Consider the following 21,111-nt stretch of genomic DNA (forward strand, 5'->3'; position numbering starts at 1 on the left):
CCAAATCGCCCAATACTCAAAACCCAAGCCAAATACATCCACAAGAACCTGAAGCAACCAATCCCAGCAAGAAAAACACACAAAACAACAACAAACAAGCAAGAACAAGGAAATCAAAGGCTTAGATTAGCCATGGTCATGCACTCACCTCTTTGCAGGAAGATTTGGACCAACAGCAACGAATCCTACACTCCCAACAACCTTCTAACACGTTCTTGGCGCTGGATCTTCACTCCCACAGCAAGATCTCACCAAAAACACCTTGAAATCCCACAAACTCTCTCAAGAACCTTTAGGAACTGTTTTCTCCTCTTTCTCTCACTCTCAAACGGCGAGACAAACACAAAAACACGACCCTAGGTCGTTTTCTCCCTTTAATATCTCGATTCAATGGTTTTCCCTAAACCAAACTGGTCCAAATCGATAATTAAATCAAACTGGTCAAACCAGAGAATATTGGTGTCGACCGACACCACCATGGTGTTGATCGACACCCATCCCAGAAAACCAATAATTGGTTCGCGGATGTTACAAATCTCCCCCACCAATATAGATTCGTCCTCGAATCTCGAATAACCATCAGCCAAGGACTCCCGTAAAACCGTCTCTACGGCCTGCACTCCTCCGACCGAACTACGAAAGGTCACCTCTAGGCGATAGAATCACGCTCCAGGCATTATTTGCTCTTAACTTTTGGACTTTCCTTTACTTAGAGGCCTAAACCTTGAGTTTTATTCGCTCCTCATCAGGCCGAAACCTGCATGCCATAATGTTGGCTCCTTATCAGGCCGAAGCGTGCATGCCATAATATATAAGGAAGTCCAATACTCGTCTCTCGGGTTGCCACCCTACAGCGCGCCCTCGAATCATCATCCGAAGTCGATATACCAACCATATTCCCAAGCCACAAAGTCTCAGAATATGGCAGTACTAGGAGAACCTAAGTCCCCCAAGAGTCACGAGCAAACAATTCTGAACACGTCTGAGTCCTATCCCTATCCATGTTCCCTTCCCGTGGTTCGCGTAAGACATCTCAATGCCCCACCAACCACATATCCCCTCACTGGAATACCTCATGACCTCACATGGATCATCTCACTTCCATAAGGCCAAACAAATGTCCTCAACAGGACCGTCACAAAGACCAAACAAATGTCCTAAATAGGACCGTCACAAAGACCAAACAAATGTCCTAAACAGGACCGTCACAAAGACCAAACAAATATCCTAAACAGGACCATCACAAAGACCATCTATCCCGAAGGACCGTCACAAAGACCATCTGTCCTGAAGGACCGTCACAAAGACCATCTGTCCCGAAGGACCGTCACAAAGACCATCTGTCCCGAAGGACTGTCACAAAAACCATCTGTCCCGAAGGACCGTCACAAAGACCATCTGTCCCGAAGGACCGTCACAAAGACCACACATCTGGCTAAACAGCCCGCCACAAAGGCCACACAATGACTAAAAAAGTCCGCCACTAAGGCCACATAAGCCCCTCCAAGGCTCTCTCCACTTAAATGAACAAATTTTAACTCACATAAAATTTTCCACTTTTACCACTTTCCACTTTTGCAAACTTTCCACTTTAGGAAACTTCTATTTCAGGAAACTTTCCTCCAAAAACCCCGCCTCACAGAAACTTTGTACCCCGAGCACCACCTCATCTTGTTACTTAGTCGCACAACCAACCACCCCAAGCGACCAAGTAAACAAGAGAGATGGGCTGGAATACTCCATTCCCGCTCCAGCCACGTATTACAGATGGGACCAGGCTAGACAAGCTCAAGTCGCGGCTTGCTTCTCATACCACTTCTTAAACCTTGCCTTCATCCTTGCCTCAGGATCCCAAGTCTGCTCCTCAACACCATCACAGTCCCAAAAGACTCTCATCAAAGGAATCTTCTTCTTCTGAAGTTCCTTAATCCTCCTCTCGAGAACCCTCACTGGTCTCGCCTCCAGAGTCATGTTAGGCTGAAGATCCTCGGGAATCTTAGCTAACAACTGATCATCCTCACAGGGACACTTCCTCAACATAGAAACATGGAAAACCTTATGGAATGCACGCATAACCTCAGGTAACTCCAGTCTATAAGCCACTGGTCCAACACGTTCAATCACTCTGAACGGACCCATATACCTCAGACTCAACTTAGTCTCAGTCAATGACCTGTTCGGACCCCGCAACATGGCCATCTTGAGGTACAATCTGTCTCCTATCTGAAACTCAAGATCTCTCCTCCTCCTATCGGCATAACTCCTCTGTCGATCCTAAGCCTCCTTCATGTTCAGCTTGAGAACCTGAATCTTCTCTGAGGTCTCCTGAACAAAATTTGCCCCGTAAATGCTCTCCCCCACCTGAGTCCAGCATAACGGTGTACGACACGACCTCCCATACAAAGCCTCATAGGGAGCCATCTTAATACTTGCCTGATAACTGTTGTTGTAAGCAAACTCTACCAAGCTCAAGTGATCCTCAGCAATCCAATACCCCACAGTGTCGATCGATGCCCAATTTGCTGGTGTCGACCGACACCAAGTGGTGTCGATCGACACTCCCTCTGCAATCGCGGTCCGCTCGAAGCCGAGAGTCGAATCTCGCTTCCAACCTCCTCCAAATCGCCCAATACTCAAAACCCAAGCCAAATACGTCCACAAGAACCTGAAGCAACCAATCCCAGCAAGAAAAACACATAAAACAACAACAAACAAGCAAGAACAAGGAAATCAAAGGCTTAGATTTGCCATGGTCATGCACTCACCTCTTTGCAGGAAGATTTGGACCAACAGCAACGAATCCTACACTCCCAACAACCTTCTAACACGTTCCAGGCCCTGGATCTTCACTCCCACAATAAGATCTCACCAAAAACACCTTGAAATCCCACAAACTCTCTCAAGAACCTTTAGGAACTGTTTTCTCCTCTTTCTCTCACTCTCAAACGGCGAGACAAACACAAAAACACGACCCTAGGTCGTTTTCTTCCTTTAATATCTCGGTTCAATGGTTTTCCCTAAATCAAACCGGTCTAAATCGATAATTAAATCAAACTGGTTGAACCAGAGAATATTGGTGTCGATCGACACCCATCCCAAAAAACTAATAATTGGTTCGCGGATGTTACAGTTTCTTAGAGTTCTTCTTGCTAGAGTTTTAAAGTTCTGAATCCTGATCATATTAATATTACAATTCTTCGTTTAATATGTCAACTTTGCACTATTTATGTGAATGTGAATCATGAACTTGTGAGAAACAGAGGAGTACAAGGTGTATATTTTCCAACAAATTTTAAAATCATTGTGAGAGGTAAGTTGCTCAGCTGTTACCATTCTGGAATCTTCATGGTTGAATTCAATTCATATCATGCTTAATTAAAGTATAGTTCAAATCTATCACAAAAACAAATTCATCCACAACGACATCGTAAAATACGAAGTCAGAACCAAAATTAAAACTAGACGACCTAACTAGGCACAACAATGCGTTCTTATGACCAACGTTATTTTTTTTTTTTAAAGAATTAAATAAACAAAAAGTCCAAAGAGAGGAAAGCACCTCTTCACAAACAACCATTCCCACAGGAACATAGTTTAAAGTTCTAAAATACTCAACTCAAATTTTCAATCGTTAGGCGCAATCTTACAAAGAAAGAAAAGCTAATAGCGATCTTAGGAGAAACAAACTACATCAACATTTTATAAATTTACTCACGCATCTTAATTGTTGTTTGTGGTGTGCAGGATTGTGACGTGGAATCATGGCAACAAGGAGGAGGATGATCTATGATCTTGGTTATTGTGTTATGGTTGTGTTTATATATTGCTGGAACCTTGTATATAAGTATGCTAGGTTATTAGATAAAATGGTTAGGAATAGTATCATGTTGGTGTTTATTGGAGTTGGTCATCAGTTATGTTATGTTTCCGCTGTAGATGTTGATTTGTTAATTATTAATTTATTATTTTGGTTATAATTAAAAATTAATGAGATATTTAATTATATTATTATTATTAAAATAAATGGATCGTGTTATTTCACAAATAACCAAAAGTGATCCTGAAGAAAGTAACGACCAAGCATTCTGATTCTGAGTCCATTGAACTGCACCCCAGAGGTAAGGTTTCGTAGCATTAAGTTGTTCTGAGAATCTTTGGCAGCAAAAATAGTTTGATTATCCCTATGGGATCAGGGGAGAATCTTACACAGACAGTGGAAGAGCAGGAGGAACAACTGACATATTTTATAATTATTAGCCAATTTTATAATTTTTCTCTCATTTAAAATTAGTTTATATAATAAGATTTTTGTTATTTCTCTCACAACCACTACCTCTAATAGCTATAAATTCCACATTTAACCATATATTTTAGATTTTTTCTTACCCTCTCTGGTCTAACCACGACGATAATTTTTTTAGTTTTTTTTTTATTTTTTCCAACTGTTATCTCAAAGTGCTAAATTTTTTTTTTCTTTTAATTTCTTCTTTTATAACGTAGTCAGATTTTGCTTTATAGAAAATTTGTACTAGCTTTTTTTTATTGTGTACTTAAATTGAACTATTTGCCATGGTAATTTTCAAATTCAAAGATTTGAACTAGTATCAATCAATCTTTTTTTTCTTTTTTTGAATGAATATAAAATTTTATTCACCAAAAAAACCATTTCTTACAACATGGTTATAAGTTTAATGAACAAAGAAGTTTTTGAGTTTCGAACAACCAGTTCTAAGTTCTACTGGAGAACCACAACACAAGGATGTCGGCATATTTCCTGTTTCCGGAGCGGAGGAGTAGCAGAAGTCTGTTTCTAATGGTTTTGTCGATTAACCGGTGAAGGCGAAGGGCAGAGATTGGGTCTTCACCGTGTCTACGGTTATTACGCTCTCTCCATATTGAGTGAATGGTTGTCTGAAAAGAGTATCTTAGAAAAAGCAGAGAGTGGCTGGCAAGCGAGGATCCTGAGATGAGTAGTTGAAGTTGATCCCAAACAGAAGTGGACTTTATATTTAGAAACTTTCAACAAATATTATTTGTCACACCAAATTTTCACTACAATGTTTAGAAATAAGCTGCCATACTTTAATACCTAGTCTTTATAAAATTTTAAATATTTAAAATACATATATTATATTTGTTTGTTATTTTGCTGTTGTTTTATTAAATTTTAAATTATATACCTATAACTATTTATTGAATTTACAGGACAATTTTAATGTTTATATATGATTTTAGATAAAATGATTAAGTTTTTTTTTGTTTTTTAATATAAATTTTACTATGTTATCTAAGTTTTGACCCGGAGTACACCGCTTGATTGTATTTTTATTTTTAATTTATCAATTACTCGTTTTATTGTTAGCATTTACTCGTTCTCTTTGTTATCCTTGTTTAGGAAATTGGAGATATTGTTTGTTTCGATTCTTGATTTTAAGCTAATATTATGTATATTTCTTCCATAAATGTAGAAAATATTAAATAGAAACTATTAATTAAGCCGAGATAATTTAGGAAAACTAACAGATTTTTTCTCTAAAGATCTATTAAAATAGGTTTGAAGATTTTTATGGGATTAAAAATTTAATGTGCAGAGTTGTTTGTGGAAAAATCGAAATGTATAAATGTTGTCCAGCTATTTATAGCAATAAACGTATCAAATTAGGTAGATTTAAATAGTTCCATTAATTGAGTTTCTACGAAATGTTATTTCAGAAAAATTGTTAGGAGTTAATATTGTAAATAAAACATATTAAATAAGCAAAACTTGAAAGGCATAAACCAAAATGTACTTCAAAAATAATAATATAGATTAACATAGTTTAATTTAGTAAAAGAATTTAGTAATTAGTTTTAACTAATTATATATCTGGTAAGAAATTGATATGAAATTTTGAACTCTAAGCCAACAATTTAACTATATATTCAAATATAATAACCAACACTTCAAAAAATCAACATTTACAAAATCTTCAATAAACCTTTTAAATCTAACCATATGTAAATCTAATATCACTAACCTTATTTTATAGAGGGGTGAATAAAGAGTTAGGGTTAACGAAGAGGTAGGGTGAATGAAGAACCAAGTATTGTCCACCCTCAAAACATTATTTGTATAATGTAAACATTATTTGTATAATGTGCCAATAAAAATTAGGGCCAAGCCAATGTGTCTCTCGAGTGTATCTCGAATGTATCTTGAGTGTAACTAATGAAGATAGGTTTCCTATATATGATTGACTCTCGATAAGGAATCTCACCTAAAAAAAGTGGGGAAATGCTCAAGGCCACTTAACCATGAACCATTTTTTAAGGCCAATTTCAAATATAATTTGATGGTTAAGGACCTTAAGGTTGTTTAATATGTCTCAAATATGTCTTATGCATGCTTTAAATCGATCCATTTCAATAACATTTCTCCCTCTTATATATTATTTAAATATCTGGCTTTGTATTGTTTTCTATATTTTTTTATAAGTTTTAAACTTTTGTTTGGTCTAAAATTTTAACTCTTCACCAACCGCTTTTGTTCAGTGTAAATTTAATTGGGATAATTGCATTTTTTACCTTTATTTGCATTTGAATGAAATCGTAGACCCTATATTCGATTTTCGAGAAACATAACCACTAAGGGTGATGAAATTACAGTTGACTCTCTTACAACCAAACAAAAAACAGAAGCCGAAATGACAGATGTAACCTGAGGAAGTCTGCAATAGATTTCTTTATGGTGGATTTCAAATTGATGTCGAATGGAAGACATAAAAATATGTCTACGCCTTAATTATAGTTTAAATTTTATATTTTAAAATTATAAAAAATAATTTGGTAAACCTATTGACCAAATAATAACCACATAGACTTCCTGCATTGAAATAAAATAAATTTACATATAAACTAGTCAAATTAAGGGAGGAAATGCTGATTAGGTTAAAATTATTTGATTTAGGGTTTGCTTAAGTAGACTTCTCTGCAGACTATTGGTGGTTGACTTTGTAATGTCATCAACTATTAATATTCTATTATTTTAATTTCACCGACAATTTAACCAAACCGATAGCTGAACCTAACTGAATGCGTACCGATTCTTTGATTTTAACCTAACCGGATAATTTAATTTAACCATATATATACTTCTCTCTCTAAGTCAACCCTAATTTTTTATGTGATCTCTCTCTCAAAAATTTCTCTCTCAAAAATTCCAATATTGTTGCTCTAAAAAATTCAGCTACATATACCCACAAAATATTTCGTGGTTACAAAGATAAATATGAAAACCCTAGATTCTCTTTTATTTTACTTGTCTCTCTCTCAAATATATCTTGGTTCTCCAAAAAAAAAAAAAAAAAAAAAAGTAGATCTAAAACTCCAATCTATCCTCTGTTTTCTCTCTTGTTTTTTTATTGAAGATGTTCTGCAAATGTGACTCTATGAATCTCCCTCCAGATCTGACCTTCATTCATATTCAAATCTAATCCCAAAGGTTTTGTTTTCATATCTACCTACCAAATCTAGGTTTTTAGTTTTATGTTGGTTGAATTTGGGTTCTACATGGGTTTTCTTATTTGGATATGAGAATTGTTATTGGGTAATCTGTTGGAAAAAGTTTAGTTCTTTCTTTTTCGAATTTGATCTCAACTTTTATTTGGATTTTTATGATTTAATTGCTTGAAGTCAGATTTTTTACCAAAGCTTGTTCTTGTCTTTAATTTTACAGGCAGAGGAGAAGATTAAACAGGAGATGGTGGAGGCCAAGAATTTTACAGCCGGAGGAGAAGATTAAACAGAAGATGGGACGGTGGAGCAGTGAAGGTGGAACAGAATTACCCAGAATATGTTTGTAAATAATTGAGATTTTGATTTTTTTATTTTATTATTAATTTAATTATTATAATAAATTATTTTTGTATTTTTTAAATAAAAAAATTGAGATTTGTAGTTTAAAGTACGATTTAGTTTTCCAGGAAGAAGTCTTCCAGATAAGTCTTCAGCATAATCATTACAAATATTAAATTGATTTGATTGATTTCCAGACGGTTCAGTTTCCCGTGCAGAAGTCTACCAGAGAAGTCGTCGACGTAATAAAAAATAAAATTTTTATAAAAATATGGCAGGTTTCTCTTCTAATTTGTCAAATTATCCAAAAACTGAAAAAAAAATCCTAGAAATTTGTAATTTCAATAAGATTTAGTGTAACAACTAATAGCTAAGAATACCCTTAATTGTAGTGTTAGAGACTGAAATCATTCACAGTTGGGTAATTCTTAAAAAGTTTATATATCACTTCATTTCATACTTATAATTGTAGAATTCTATATTCTTAGAAGAAGTCTTTTGGATAAGTCTTCAGCATAATCATTACAAATATTAAATTGATTTGATTGATTTGCAGACGGTTCAGTTTTCCGTGCAGAAGTCTGCCAGAGAAGTCGTCGACATAATCATTACAAATAAACCGGAATTGGTTTTCTAAAACCAGGATTATTATAATTATTATAATTTGTACCATATCTCGTTGAACTCTGTATTCTTCAACCCCGCCGCTTCATCTTCGCCGCCGTTTCATTTTCGAACTAAAAAATCAAAAAAATTCTTTTTATATTTTTAATTAAAGACTTTTTCAATTATACAGACTTCACACAGAACTCCCACACGTTGACTTCCAAAATAAGTCTAAGTTAATGACCTAACTGCCTAAGAAAACCAAAAACTTGATTTTTCTATATGTATAATATATAATCATTTCAAAAACATACAGAGGCAAGTACATATCATATATCAAAAAATACAACAAGAAAATCTTTAAAATTATTCACCCATTTGCAATAAATTGGTTTTCAAATTATGTAGACTTCATGTTGATGTCAACCTTGTAGACATAAATTGGCCTCTATGAAGATACTTTCCTTGAAATCTATTTTGTATGGTCTATTTTTGCAATTACAATTTAATAAAGCAGACATCGGATGAAGTCTACTAGGATAGTTGACTTCTTTTGTTGTCTTCCTTTGTTAATTTTTTGGTCAGTTTGCAATTAAAAACATAGTATAGAGTAGACTTCTTAGAAAGTTTCAACAAGTTAACTTCAATTACAGTCTACTCTGGTTATTTTTGCAATTGACCAAACCATTGACTTTGTAGTAGACTTCTAGCTAACAAGTAGACTTCATCTATCCGTTAACTAGAAAAGGTAAACTTCGTTGTCGTTAGTTTTGCAATTGACCAAGTATGTCTTTCGCCAAGTAGACTACATACGAAGTCTCCAGGAATGTTGACTTCGTTTGCAGTCTGTTGTGGTCATTTTTGGTGTTGACCAACATTTTAATTTTTTAATTAGTAGACTTCTTTTGCAGTCAACTAATTAATTTTATATCAATAATATTACGGTCAATGCTTAAATATTTTGGTCAATCCCAAAAATAATCACTATAGAAGTCTACTCTTTTATTATCATAAGAAGACTTAGTCCGGCAGTCATCACTAAAAAGTCAAGAATTTGGTCAATTGCAAAAATACACCTTAGTAGACTGCAAACGAAGTATCTGACGGAAAGATTATAATGCAGTCTGAATCATATTTTTTTGTTTTCAAATGAAATTAAGGAGACTGAAATAGGCTCGAAACTCGATAAATTTTTAATTGCAAAACTAACCACATAGTAGACTTTACATGATATTTTGACTGTTAGACTAACAAATGAAGTCTAATTTCACAAAAAAATCAAGAAAAATCACGAAATCTACCGGAAAATAACCTTATGGGTGGTTGTTTCGCAATATCAAGCAGCCAAGGACATCTTCTTTAGTCACCAAGGAAGAAACCCAACACCAATTTAATCACTATCCAAGAATCATGACATATAACAAGATGAACACACTTTCAAATTTTCTTGGATTAAAATAGAGAGGAGATGAAAGAAAATGAAGTTCTCATAGCATTAGATGTTATTTAAGCTCACAAATTCAGGTTGTTGAAGCATTAAGAGCTTCAAATTTGGTTGTTCATGGTTGTTGGAAAATTGATGGTGGTGGCACAACCGTAAATAAAAGAAAAAGATGAGGATATGGATGTAATAAACATTTTCGCAAGAAATTCAAATAAATTAGAAATAATGGTATTTTTGTGAATACAATAAACACATAAAGATTTAATTGGGAAAAAGTGGCAAATATTGGAGAGAAAAAAAAGTAGTCAGTTTTGCAATTGACTTAAATTAGGGGTCTAGTTTTGCAATCAGCCTAATTTTATTTTTCCTTGTTTGAGCAGTAAATTTCACCCCCAACTTTAAAACATACAAAGCGTGAGTATTGCCGTTTCAATTATTGGTCACTTTCAGAAAAATCAAAGATGTGAAACAAAAACCAAATTGAGAATCTTTTGCAAAAAATCGAACCTTTAAAACGTGATTTCATCCCTCTCTCTCTCTGTCTCTCTCTCTCTCTCTCTCTCTCTCTCACTGAAGCAGAGAAGCGCAAAGATGTCTTTTGGAGAGTTTGCGCCATTGAACGAGAAGTCTCTCGTAGAGTACATAAAAGCAACTCCTGCTCTCTCCTCCAAGATTGGTGGAGCTGCCGATGATGATTTGGTTATCAAAGAAGTTGGAGATGGCAATCTCAATTTCGTTTTCATCGTTGTCGGATCCTCTGGCTCTCTTGTCATCAAACAGGTTTTGTTTTGCTTCTTCTTATTTCATCAATCTAACCATTAATTATAGATTCGTATCTCTTTGCTTCACCCCAAACAAACCCTGGAAAAATATCTATGGATTAGGAATTTAGGGTTTATCTCTGTTGTCTGCAAATGCCTATCTTTGACCTAATTGTGATGAGATTGTCATTCAATTTGTCTCCCATATTTTAAGGGTTTTGCTTTACTTTCATCTAGAGGCTAAAATGAACAAGCTTTGACTTCCAAGTTTTGATTTTTCAAGAAGTCCTATTTATATATATGTGACAGGCACTTCCATATATTCGCTGTATCGGTGAGTCTTGGCCAATGACGAAAGAAAGAGCTTATTTTGAAGCAACAACTTTGAGAAAGCATGGATCTTTATCACCGGATCATGTTCCTGAAGTCTACCATTTTGACAGAACAATGGCTTTGATCGGAATGAGATACCTCGAGCCTCCTCATATCATTCTCCGCAAAGGACTCATTGCTGGAATTGAGTATCCGTTCCTTGCTGACCACATGTCTGATTACATGGCCAAAACTCTCTTCTTCACTTCGCTCCTCTTTCACGATACCACAGAGCACCGAAGAGCAGGTTCTTAACTCTTTACATGTTTTGATGTGGAATTATTACTATTCAACGTTTCTGTTGTTGCCTGAAAATGAGTGTATCTTTTGTGTTTGTGTAGTCACTGAATTTTGTGGTAATGTGGAGTTATGCCGATTAACGGAACAAGTTGTGTTTTCGGACCCATATAGAGTTTCCACTTTTAATCGTTGGACTTCACCTTATCTCGATGATGATGCCAAGGCTGTGCGTGAAGACAGTGCCCTGAAGCTCGAAGTTGCAGAGCTAAAATCCATGTATGTTTTTTGCCCATTTCCCCGGGATTTTTTCATTACAACTTGCTGTTATCTCTAAACCACCCCTTGTGTATTCTGTTGTTAGGTTCTGTGAAAGAGCTCAAGCTTTAATACATGGTGATCTTCACACTGGTTCTGTCATGGTTACTCAAGATTCGACACAAGTTATAGATCCAGAGTTTTCGTTTTATGGACCGATGGGTTTCGACATTGGAGCTTATCTTGGTAACTTGATACTAGCTTTCTTTGCACAAGATGGACATGCCGCTCAAGGAAATGATCGAAAAGTAAGCATTATATTCAGAATTCTGATTTCCAGTTTTTTTCTATCTTCTCATTGTCTACATGGTTGCAAGCACCTCGGTTTAAACCAAGCTAACTCTACAATACAGGAATACAAGAATTGGATCCTGAGAACCATTGAGCAAACTTGGGATCTGTTTCACAAAAGGTTTATTGCGCTATGGGATCAAAACAAAGATGGACCTGGTGAAGCATACCTTGCAGATATCTATAACGATGCCGAGGTTTTGCAGCTTGTTCAAGAAAACTACATGAAGAATTTGTTGCATGACTCACTCGGATTCGGCGCTGCAAAGATGATTAGGTGAGAGAATCTTACACCACGAGATTTCATTGTCGATCATATAAACTCGAAAATGTTGTTGACAGTGTTGTCTTGATATGTTGACAGGAGAATCGTGGGTGTGGCACATGTTGAGGACTTTGAATCGATTGAAGAAGATAAGGCAAGAGCGGTTTGCGAGAGAAGTGCACTCGAGTTTGGGAAGATGCTTCTCAAGGAAAGGAGAAAGTTTAAGTGTATCGGTGAAGTTGTTTCAGCAATTCAACAACAAATCTAAAAAGTCTTTTTATTTTGTTCTTCTTCTCAAGTACTTGAAAGCCTTGTTTTGATCTTGGTGGAGTTAATTGCCAAGAAAATTATCAAAATGCAATAATAAAATGGAGATTTTGAAAAGTAAAATGTAACACAAATTTTTAAATCCTTTGTGCCCCTATACTAAATACTGAATTTCTTGACTTTGAACGTTTAATTTAGTGGGTTTGTTTATGATGATGAAGATACCAAATAATGCATTTTGGTAAAATATATAAACAATGAAACTTTAAAGGTTATCTTACTTATCTTTATATAATTTGGCTTCTACAGTCTACTGGTTTACTGTTTGTGACCACTAATCAGCACCAATACCACGTGCACGGTCCAAGCTAGTGGCACAAGACATAAACCATTGCTTTAAAGCCAAACCTTAGCACAAGACATAAACCATTTCGATTCTTCTATAGTTGGAGACAAACATGAAATAAAAGAACAGTAGTTATAAATCATAATAAGGATCTTGTACCGTTGCATGCAATTAAATTAAATAATGGGTGATTTACTCAAATGTTATCCAAATTAGGTAATATTACCAGAATCTACAAACAAAGATTTTATTACTAGAATATTTCGGGTATTTTCAAAATACCCAGCATGCCTTTATTTTATGTTACCGAAAAAAACGTAATTACAAAAATGTCATTGCCTCGTCAGACGCCACGTCAAAAACGCTGACGTGTAACAATAACTCAGCCATAACGCGTTACAAAGGTATGTTGCGGCTGAGTTATAGGTATATTCCGGCTGAGCTATGGAAAAAAACATTTGAGTAAGAGCGGACGGCTGAGATAGAGCATAGCTCAGCCAAGCGTTACAGCTGACTTATTAAAATCTGGCTGACTTATCAAAATCTGGCTGAGTTAGAGCATAACTCAGCCAAGCGTTACGGCTGACTTATCAAAATCTAGCTGAGTTACGCTCTAACTCAGCCGTCCTGAGTTACGGCTGAGTTTTCACCCGATGGTTGAGTTGTTAAAATTTTGGCTGAGTTATCACTACGACACGGCTGAGTTACCATTTTCCGACTAGCTGAGTTATCGTACAACTCACCGTGATAGGCTGACTTATCGTACAACTCAGCCGTGATAGGCTGACTTATCGTACAACTCAGCCGAAATAGGCTGACTTATCGTACAACTCAGCCATTCGACGGCTGACTTAGTAGCAAAAGATTAATTACTAGAATGTTATTCAGTTACGACTGACTTATTAAACGATATGGCTGAGTTACATATTTTCAGTTGATGAAGCGGCTGAATTTGGCAGCAATTTTTTTGCTTTTTAATTACTGTAATGTTTTTCATGTTGTGACTTAGTTACAGTTTGTTTGATGGCTGAGTTTTATTTAGGCTGAGTTATTATTTGTTTGATGGCTGAATTGTCACGTCGGACGCAGCATCCATGTCAGCATTCCATGTCATCATTTTTTTCTCCGGAAATACGAAACGTCGTTCGACTCTTGTTCTTCAACTGGTTGATAAGTGAACTATTTACCTTCTTATTCTACTTGTTCTTCTACTTCTTCTTCACCTTGTTCTTCTACTTCTTCTTCACCTTCTTCTTCACCTTCTTCTTCATTTTTTTTCATAGATCCAGTTCCGGTTCTAGTTGTTTCCAGTAATTGGGTAAAGACACAGAGATATGTATTTAACACCGACCATAGAGGGTGTATAGTTGTGCAGATAGATGGAGGCACAACACACGATCATCTACGTCTCTGTGTAGAGTTTTCGGCAAAAGAGTCTACAGAAACTAGTGGAGCTAGAGGAAGTATGATTCGGCCAAGCAGTGACTCGAAAGTAGAATCTACATACGAAGTGTACGGTGGGGGATTTGAAGGCACTTGTTTTGATTATGGTAAGATCGTTGACAAAGAAAACCAAGAAGAAGAAGAAGTTGTCGAAGTAGCATCTGACGAAGAAGAAGACGATGAATTTTCAACCCGATATAATGTTTTCGACGACTCCGATATATCAGCCATTAAGGATTTATAAATCACTATAACTCAGCCATCACATGAATCGACGAGACCTTTCGTTTTCCCGTAAATATCATAACTCAGTCGTAAAGTCATATATATCAGCCATTTACTTTCATATTGTTTCTTGTGATAACTCAGCCATAAAACACTATAACTCAGCCGTAACATGAATTGACGAGACCTTTCGTTTTCCTGTAAATATCATAACTCAGCCGTCAAGTCATATATATCATTCATTTACTTTCAAATTGTTTCTTGTGATAACTCAGTCATAACTCACTATAACTCAGCCGTCACATGACCTTTCGTTTTCCCGTAAATATTATAACTCAGTCGTAAAGTCATATATATCATCCATTTACTTTCAGATTGTTATTTGTGATAATTCAGCCATAACTCACTATAACTCAGCCGTCACATGACCTTTCGTTTTCCCGTAATGATTATAACTCAGCCGTAAACCGATATTTTGGCGGGAAACCATCAGTTAACCTAATAATAGACATATTTCCATCCTAAATTTAACTTTTGGGTTATAATAATTTTAATATTCAATTGTTGGAGAAATACTTTTAGAAAAATAAAATTCTAAATTCGAATAATAATTATTTAATTATTTGCAATAATATCTTGTGATAAAAAACTCACTTGATGAATTTATTATGCGTGTGGATTTGAGCAGACACAGAATTAGTGATTTTTTGCGCTTCCCTAACAATACTTTTTGTGACATCGAGAGACGTTTTAATACTTATTAGGAATCTGACAGAACAAAAGACCCAAGAAAGAAAGAAGAATACGTTTTCATATTATTGAGAAGACCCCAACCCGACCAAACCGAACCGAACCGGAAATAATAGACATATTTCCATTCTAAATTTTAATTTTGAGTTATAATAATTTTAATATTCAATTGTTGGAGAAATACTTTTAAAAAAAAATTCTAAATTCGAATAATAATTATTTAATTATTTGCAATAATATCTTGTGATAAAAAGCTCACTTTATGAATTTATTATGCGTGTGGATTTGAGCAGACACAGAATTAGTGATTTTTCTAGCTTCCCTAAGAACACTTTTTGTGACATCGAGATACATTTTAATACTTATTAGGAATCTGATAGAACAAAAGACCTAGGAAAGAAAGAAGAATATGTTTTCATATTATTGAGAAGACCCTAAACGATAACTCAGCCATAATTTTACAATAACTCAGCCAACCCTCAAATTAGAATGACTAAATAACCGACCAAACCGAACCGAACCGGAAACTATTTTTTCCATTATTTTCGGTTAATTACGGTTATATTCGGCTTGCTATCGGTTATATTAAATTAATCGACCTAATTTGGATAACATTTGGATTATTTATGGTTATATATTCATCTAACCGACCCATAACCGGAAATAACCAAAAAGTAATTTCAAAATTTTTAAATTTTTAAATGGTTATCATATTAGTATATCCAAATTACCACCTTAAACCAAACACAATATAACCAAAACCAAACTGTTATATTAAAACCCATAATGTTAAAAATATGAACCCTAAACCTCAAACCCTAACCCTAACCCTAACCCTAACCATAACCCCTAAATGCCATGTTTTGAATGTTTTACACATTTTAGATCAGACTGTGTAAAAATCAATCTTTGTCTATAATTATTACTTTTTATTGCTTATAATGATTGTAATATTCATTTTTCATTCTATATTTTAATTATATTTCATAAGACAGCCGTTTTATGTTGATAACTCAGCCATATCAGTCAATTGTTTGAGAAATACTTTTATTAAAAAAAAAATTTAAAAACTAAAATTCAAATTTTGAATTCATTTTAAATAAAAAATCGCTAAAATCTTATTTATTACGCGTGTGGTTCTTAACAATAAACATAATTATTGTTTGCGTCTCCCCAACAACACTTTTAGTATTCTCGAGAAGGTATATAATAAATTAATATATCAATTGCATAACTCAGCCATAACTTTACTATAACTCAGCCAACCCTCAAATTAGAATGACTAAATAACCGACCAAACCGAACCGAACCAAAAAAAATAATTTTTCCAATTTGGTATTTTTGAATTGGTATGTTTGGTTAATTTCGGTTATATTCGGCTTACTATCGGTTATATTAGGCTAATCTACTTAATTACAAAATATTTTGAGTTATTTATGGTTATATATTAATCTAACTGACCCATAACCGGAAATAACCAAAAAAATTTTTAAACAATATTCAAATGGTAATAATATTAGTATATCCATATTACCACCTTAAACCAAACACATTAAAACACATTAGAACCAAAACCAAAAAAAAATAATGTTACTCATCTGAACCCTACATCTCAAACCCTAAACCCCAACTCTAACTCTAACCCCTAAACGTCATGTGTTGTATGTTTAACACATTCTGGTGAGAATGTGTAAAAATCAATCTTTCTCTATAATTATTACTTTTTATTGGTTATAATAATTGTAATATTCATATTTCAATTGTACATTTAAATATTTAGTTATAATAATATAAATTTACAAATATTTCATAAGTCAGCGGTGTAAGTATTATATGGCCTCAATTCAATATTATATAGAAAGATGGCAATTTGTATAAGCTGTGTTTCTTAATTAATTTATAGTTTTATACATACTCTATACAAGCACAACTAGCATGATGATGATACATACTCTATACAAGCACAACTAGCATGATGATGATATATGGAAGCAATTTAGGATCCCTACCGTAAAAAGTTAAACTAATGTTGTATAGGCACACAACTAATAGTCTTTTTTTTTTGACAATTGGCACACAACTTTTATTACCATATCTAGTCTGCTTGAATTCCTTAAGGTCCTCATATGACAGGCCTTGATAATCTTCAGGATACTGAACTCTGAACCAATGCAGACTTAGGAGCATACCAAAACCAAAAGGGAGACCTAGATTCGAAGAGCATAGGAGGATATGACGCAATTATTGATCCAAAGGAGGCGGAGGATATGGTGCCGAAAGTGAACCAAAATCTCAGTCTTCAGTTAGTTGACGCTAATAGGACTGAAGTGGAACTTCCCATCCACCTTAGACATGTACACCAAGACAGGCTGAAAAAGGAAAAGTAAGTAATTTTTAAGTGATTTACACAAACAAACAAATGATGAGCTGAGAGAAAAAGAACAAAACGCTGATATGAATATGGCTGTTTCACCAGGATTCTCAATATTCATATGATGAAAAAATATGTAAAAGAAGCAGGTGGTCAATGATGGAAGCTATGAAATACAGCTCTCGTATTTGTAACTAAAGTTGTCTTTGCTAAAGCCGCCATTAGAAGACTTGTCGGTTAATTGCAAAAATATGAAAGCAGATCGATGAAACTAACCTCAATTGACCTAAACGATCAGCTTAACAAAACATACCCTTCAGCCACGGAACATATTCTTCCAAACATTAGAAGAAAGTTAAGCAAATATTCATCGTTTCTGTGGAGTAAACAAAACAGAGTCAATAAGCAAAGTCCATCCAATCCGATCCATAAAGATTTAAAACAATAAGACGAAGAAGAAACAAAAGCAAAATATCTCAGTCTACTACACTACACTAAGGATTATTGAAACGAAATCACCTTAAGCGTTAAGTGTCTTCTTCTTCTACACCTTCAAAGTTCAAACCATTGCAGATCTGCACAACATAGAAGAAACCATCAACGTTAATTAACAAGAGTCTAAGAAATATAAACACTAAAAAAATTCTCAAACCAAATATTTAAACCCTAATAAAATCCCTAAAGTCTGAATTACATCGTTTCGTTATTATTCAAACCACGACCTGCAAATAGATATTAGAAGACAGTCAGTTAATCTGTAAGAGCCAAAATTGAAAACCCTAAAAATAAAAAATAAGTTTCAAACCCCAAAAGTAAACAACGCCAGCCCGCCTCCTCCTCCGCCTCCGAGCATCATCATATCAATCAATTGCGCCATATCCTCCTCCAGGTTATGAACAGTGGAAACTGTTTGATTTACCTTTTTTGACATAAAGTAGAAAAATTTAACTGTGCTGCTTCTGAAAAAAAACTGATTAATGACAGTGTAAAAAAAATGATGTATATTTTAATTTGCTGATGTGTATTTTTTTTTTATCTTTTTACTCAAAATCGAAAAATAAAATTCAAAGGGTAAATTGTAATTATCCAGAACACTAAACATTTGAATAATTTTCAAAATATTTATAGATATGAGTAATAAACCAACTTAACATTTGAATAATTCTTTCTTAAATAATCTGATTTAGTTATCTTTTTTGTTTCATCTTTTTGTAATTTTTCTTTACGAAACTATAAGTTTCTTTTGGTTTTATACTTGACTTATAACCATTATGTGAATGTTATTAAATATAACAAGCTTAAATAGGATCTAGAAGATTTATCATCGATCGACCGCACAAGTTGTTATACTTGACCAATCCAACGTCGTTGATACATGCATCCTCCGTCAAAACAGAGCATTCGCGGTGGAGTATCTTTTCAGGTGTATCCGAAACCAAAGCTGTCTTCTCCGATGTTGTTGGATCCATGGACATCATTCATCACACAGCAGAAGAACATCAGAGAAGTTTATGATTCCGTCTTTTTCCTCCGTTGTGCCTCTCATCAGTAGCCGATCCAGAAATTTTTTTTGTATGAGACACAAAATATCTATAATTAATAATAACAAAATTAATAAATAAATATTTAATAAATATAGCTATTTACTTCTAATGTATTTAAAATATGAAATTCAAAAGGTCATCAAACTTTTACAAAATATTATTTATATTAGTTTTAAATTATATTGTCCTTAACCGCATCAGCTCGATAATAGACTTATGCGACTCCCGCTACAATGAATGCCTAACAATGTGGTTCTCCACTCGATCATATACAAGATCTTTGACTATCGTTTTAACGCCACTATTTGTTTTAACGTTTTTTTGATGATAATTTATAAACTTAACGAAGTATTTATTATACAAAATTATTTTAATTGAATAATATTTTACATTCAAATAATAACAATAACAATAGTCTACATCTATTAGATATATTTAGAAAATTTTAGTTCCACAAATTTTCAGTTACAAATCACAAATTATATGTAATATTTTGAATTCACAAATCTAAATATATTGATTTTAATTCTAAAATATGAAATGAATTACAAAATAGATAATATATGTTTACTAAGTTACTATTAAATTAATGCTTGAAAAAATTTCGATAGTTAATTAATAAAAGTAAAAGTTAATGTACTGAAACCTAATAAAAGTTATTAAAAAAAAAACATCTTAGATCCGCTCTATCAAATTATCGACGTAGATCCGCTCCTGCCTCTCATCATAGAGCTTGGTCGTGGAACTGACGGAGATAGTAGTATCAATAAATGTCTTATTATGTACACTATCAATCTATCAATATCGGGTAAGTTCTAGTAATATATAAAGACTATGGCCGATTGATAACGACGGTATTGATAACGACGGTATTTTGTGGCTGTAGATATACAGTCCAATAGAAGGTCGTTGTAACTCATTTTATATTGTTTGAAATTGGAAATGTTGATGTGATGGATGGAATAAGCAATAATTTTGGATATATTTTAATTCGATAATTAAAAGTTTTGCTTCATTAATTCAATAAAAAAAATTAGGGGTTTGCCATCACAGCACAATCATGGTGACATCTTCGTATAACAGAATGATTTACAAAGCTTACAAGCAGTCTGGATGATCTAATCAAGCCACTCATTTTTTAATTACATTTAAGGGGTATAAAAAATAAAGATTAATGGCTTATTAAAGACGTCCAGACATATCGAATTATCTCTTAGGTTTAGTTTGTAACTTTGTATCTATCTCCATAATCCCCATAAGCATACAAAAGAGATGAATCCAATAACTCGTAAAATCAAAGAAAATAGTAGATATTCGATATAAAATTTATGAAAAAGATGGATCGATGAATAACAAGCATTCTATTTGCAAAAGCCTATCTTTAGAATCGATGAATTAAATCTTTTTTTTTGGTCTGCAAAATGTCATTTGCTTGCTAACAATTATTTTCATTTCTCACATTTAAGTTTTTTATCACGAAAACTTATGTAACCAAATATTAATGGAATAATTTGATAGTGTGTCCTAATTTTAAAATTAGAAGTAATTTGAAATCTACACTAAATTATTCAATTATTGGAAAATATCTTAATTAATGCACAAAATGACTTTTTGTCCTTAAATAACAACGAAATATATTTAAAAAAAAAAAATAATTTATTTTAAATGAGATAATTGTAATTTTAAAATTAATTTCAGATACTAATGAACTTATTTACTATTGATAACAATAACTATTAACTAAAAAATAATTTATAAAATCAAAATAAGATTAGCCAGAATATTTTTTTCTGGATTTATGTTAGTTAAAATTTTTTAGATAATGTTAGCTTAAATATAGGATTAAACTTTGTCTAACTTAGTTACATATTTAATTATTGAAACAACCCGACCCAATATTTTTTTTAATCCTAATATCTAGTGATCCCATACCGATGCAACCAATTCATGCCCAAAATCACATCATACAGCTCCACATGATTGATAACCAGATCTGCCGGCATCGACTACATCTCTAGCCCGTCCATAGACCTGGATA

At 33.7% G+C, this 21,111-nt stretch overlaps 1 protein-coding gene and 1 long non-coding RNA gene across 3 annotated transcripts; one reads left to right on the forward strand and one right to left on the reverse strand.

Moving 5' to 3' along the window:
• The first annotated feature begins 10,277 nt into the window (after positions 1–10,277).
• On the forward strand, positions 10,278–12,511 carry LOC104742519 (methylthioribose kinase). The gene is made up of 6 exons (XM_010463532.3): positions 10,278–10,663; positions 10,954–11,263; positions 11,358–11,532; positions 11,618–11,819; positions 11,925–12,139; positions 12,227–12,511. Exons 1-6 carry the CDS (start codon positions 10,475–10,477, stop codon positions 12,393–12,395), a joined length of 1,260 nt encoding a protein of 419 aa, XP_010461834.1. The 5' UTR covers positions 10,278–10,474; the 3' UTR covers positions 12,396–12,511.
• A 4,516-nt stretch (positions 12,512–17,027) lies between these two features.
• On the reverse strand, positions 17,028–18,415 carry LOC104742520 (uncharacterized). Of its 2 annotated transcripts, XR_015580967.1 has the most exons (5): positions 18,335–18,415; positions 18,224–18,251; positions 18,049–18,104; positions 17,806–17,905; positions 17,028–17,527 (listed from the first exon to the last, which is right to left on the reverse strand). It is a non-coding gene; the product is annotated as an uncharacterized LOC104742520 (long non-coding RNA). The 2 variants fall into 2 exon arrangements; XR_760547.3 differs by lacking the exon at positions 18,224–18,251 and having other exon boundaries at positions 18,335–18,409.
• Positions 18,416–21,111: the final 2,696 nt, after the last annotated feature.

Source organism: Camelina sativa, chromosome 14 (assembly GCF_030686135.1).
Source record: "Camelina sativa cultivar CO46 ecotype springtype chromosome 14, ASM3068613v1".
NCBI lineage: Eukaryota > Viridiplantae > Streptophyta > Magnoliopsida > Brassicales > Brassicaceae > Camelina > Camelina sativa.

Coding starts and splice junctions, on each gene's coding strand:
- LOC104742519 (XM_010463532.3), top strand. CDS start 10,475: ATGTCTTTTGGAGAGTTTGCGCCATTGAACGAGAAGTCTCTCGTAGAG. Junction 11,264..11,357: donor CACAGAGCACCGAAGAGCAG/GTTCTTAACTCT, acceptor GTGTTTGTGTAG/TCACTGAATTTTGTGGTAAT. Junction 11,533..11,617: donor GTTGCAGAGCTAAAATCCAT/GTATGTTTTTTG, acceptor TTCTGTTGTTAG/GTTCTGTGAAAGAGCTCAAG.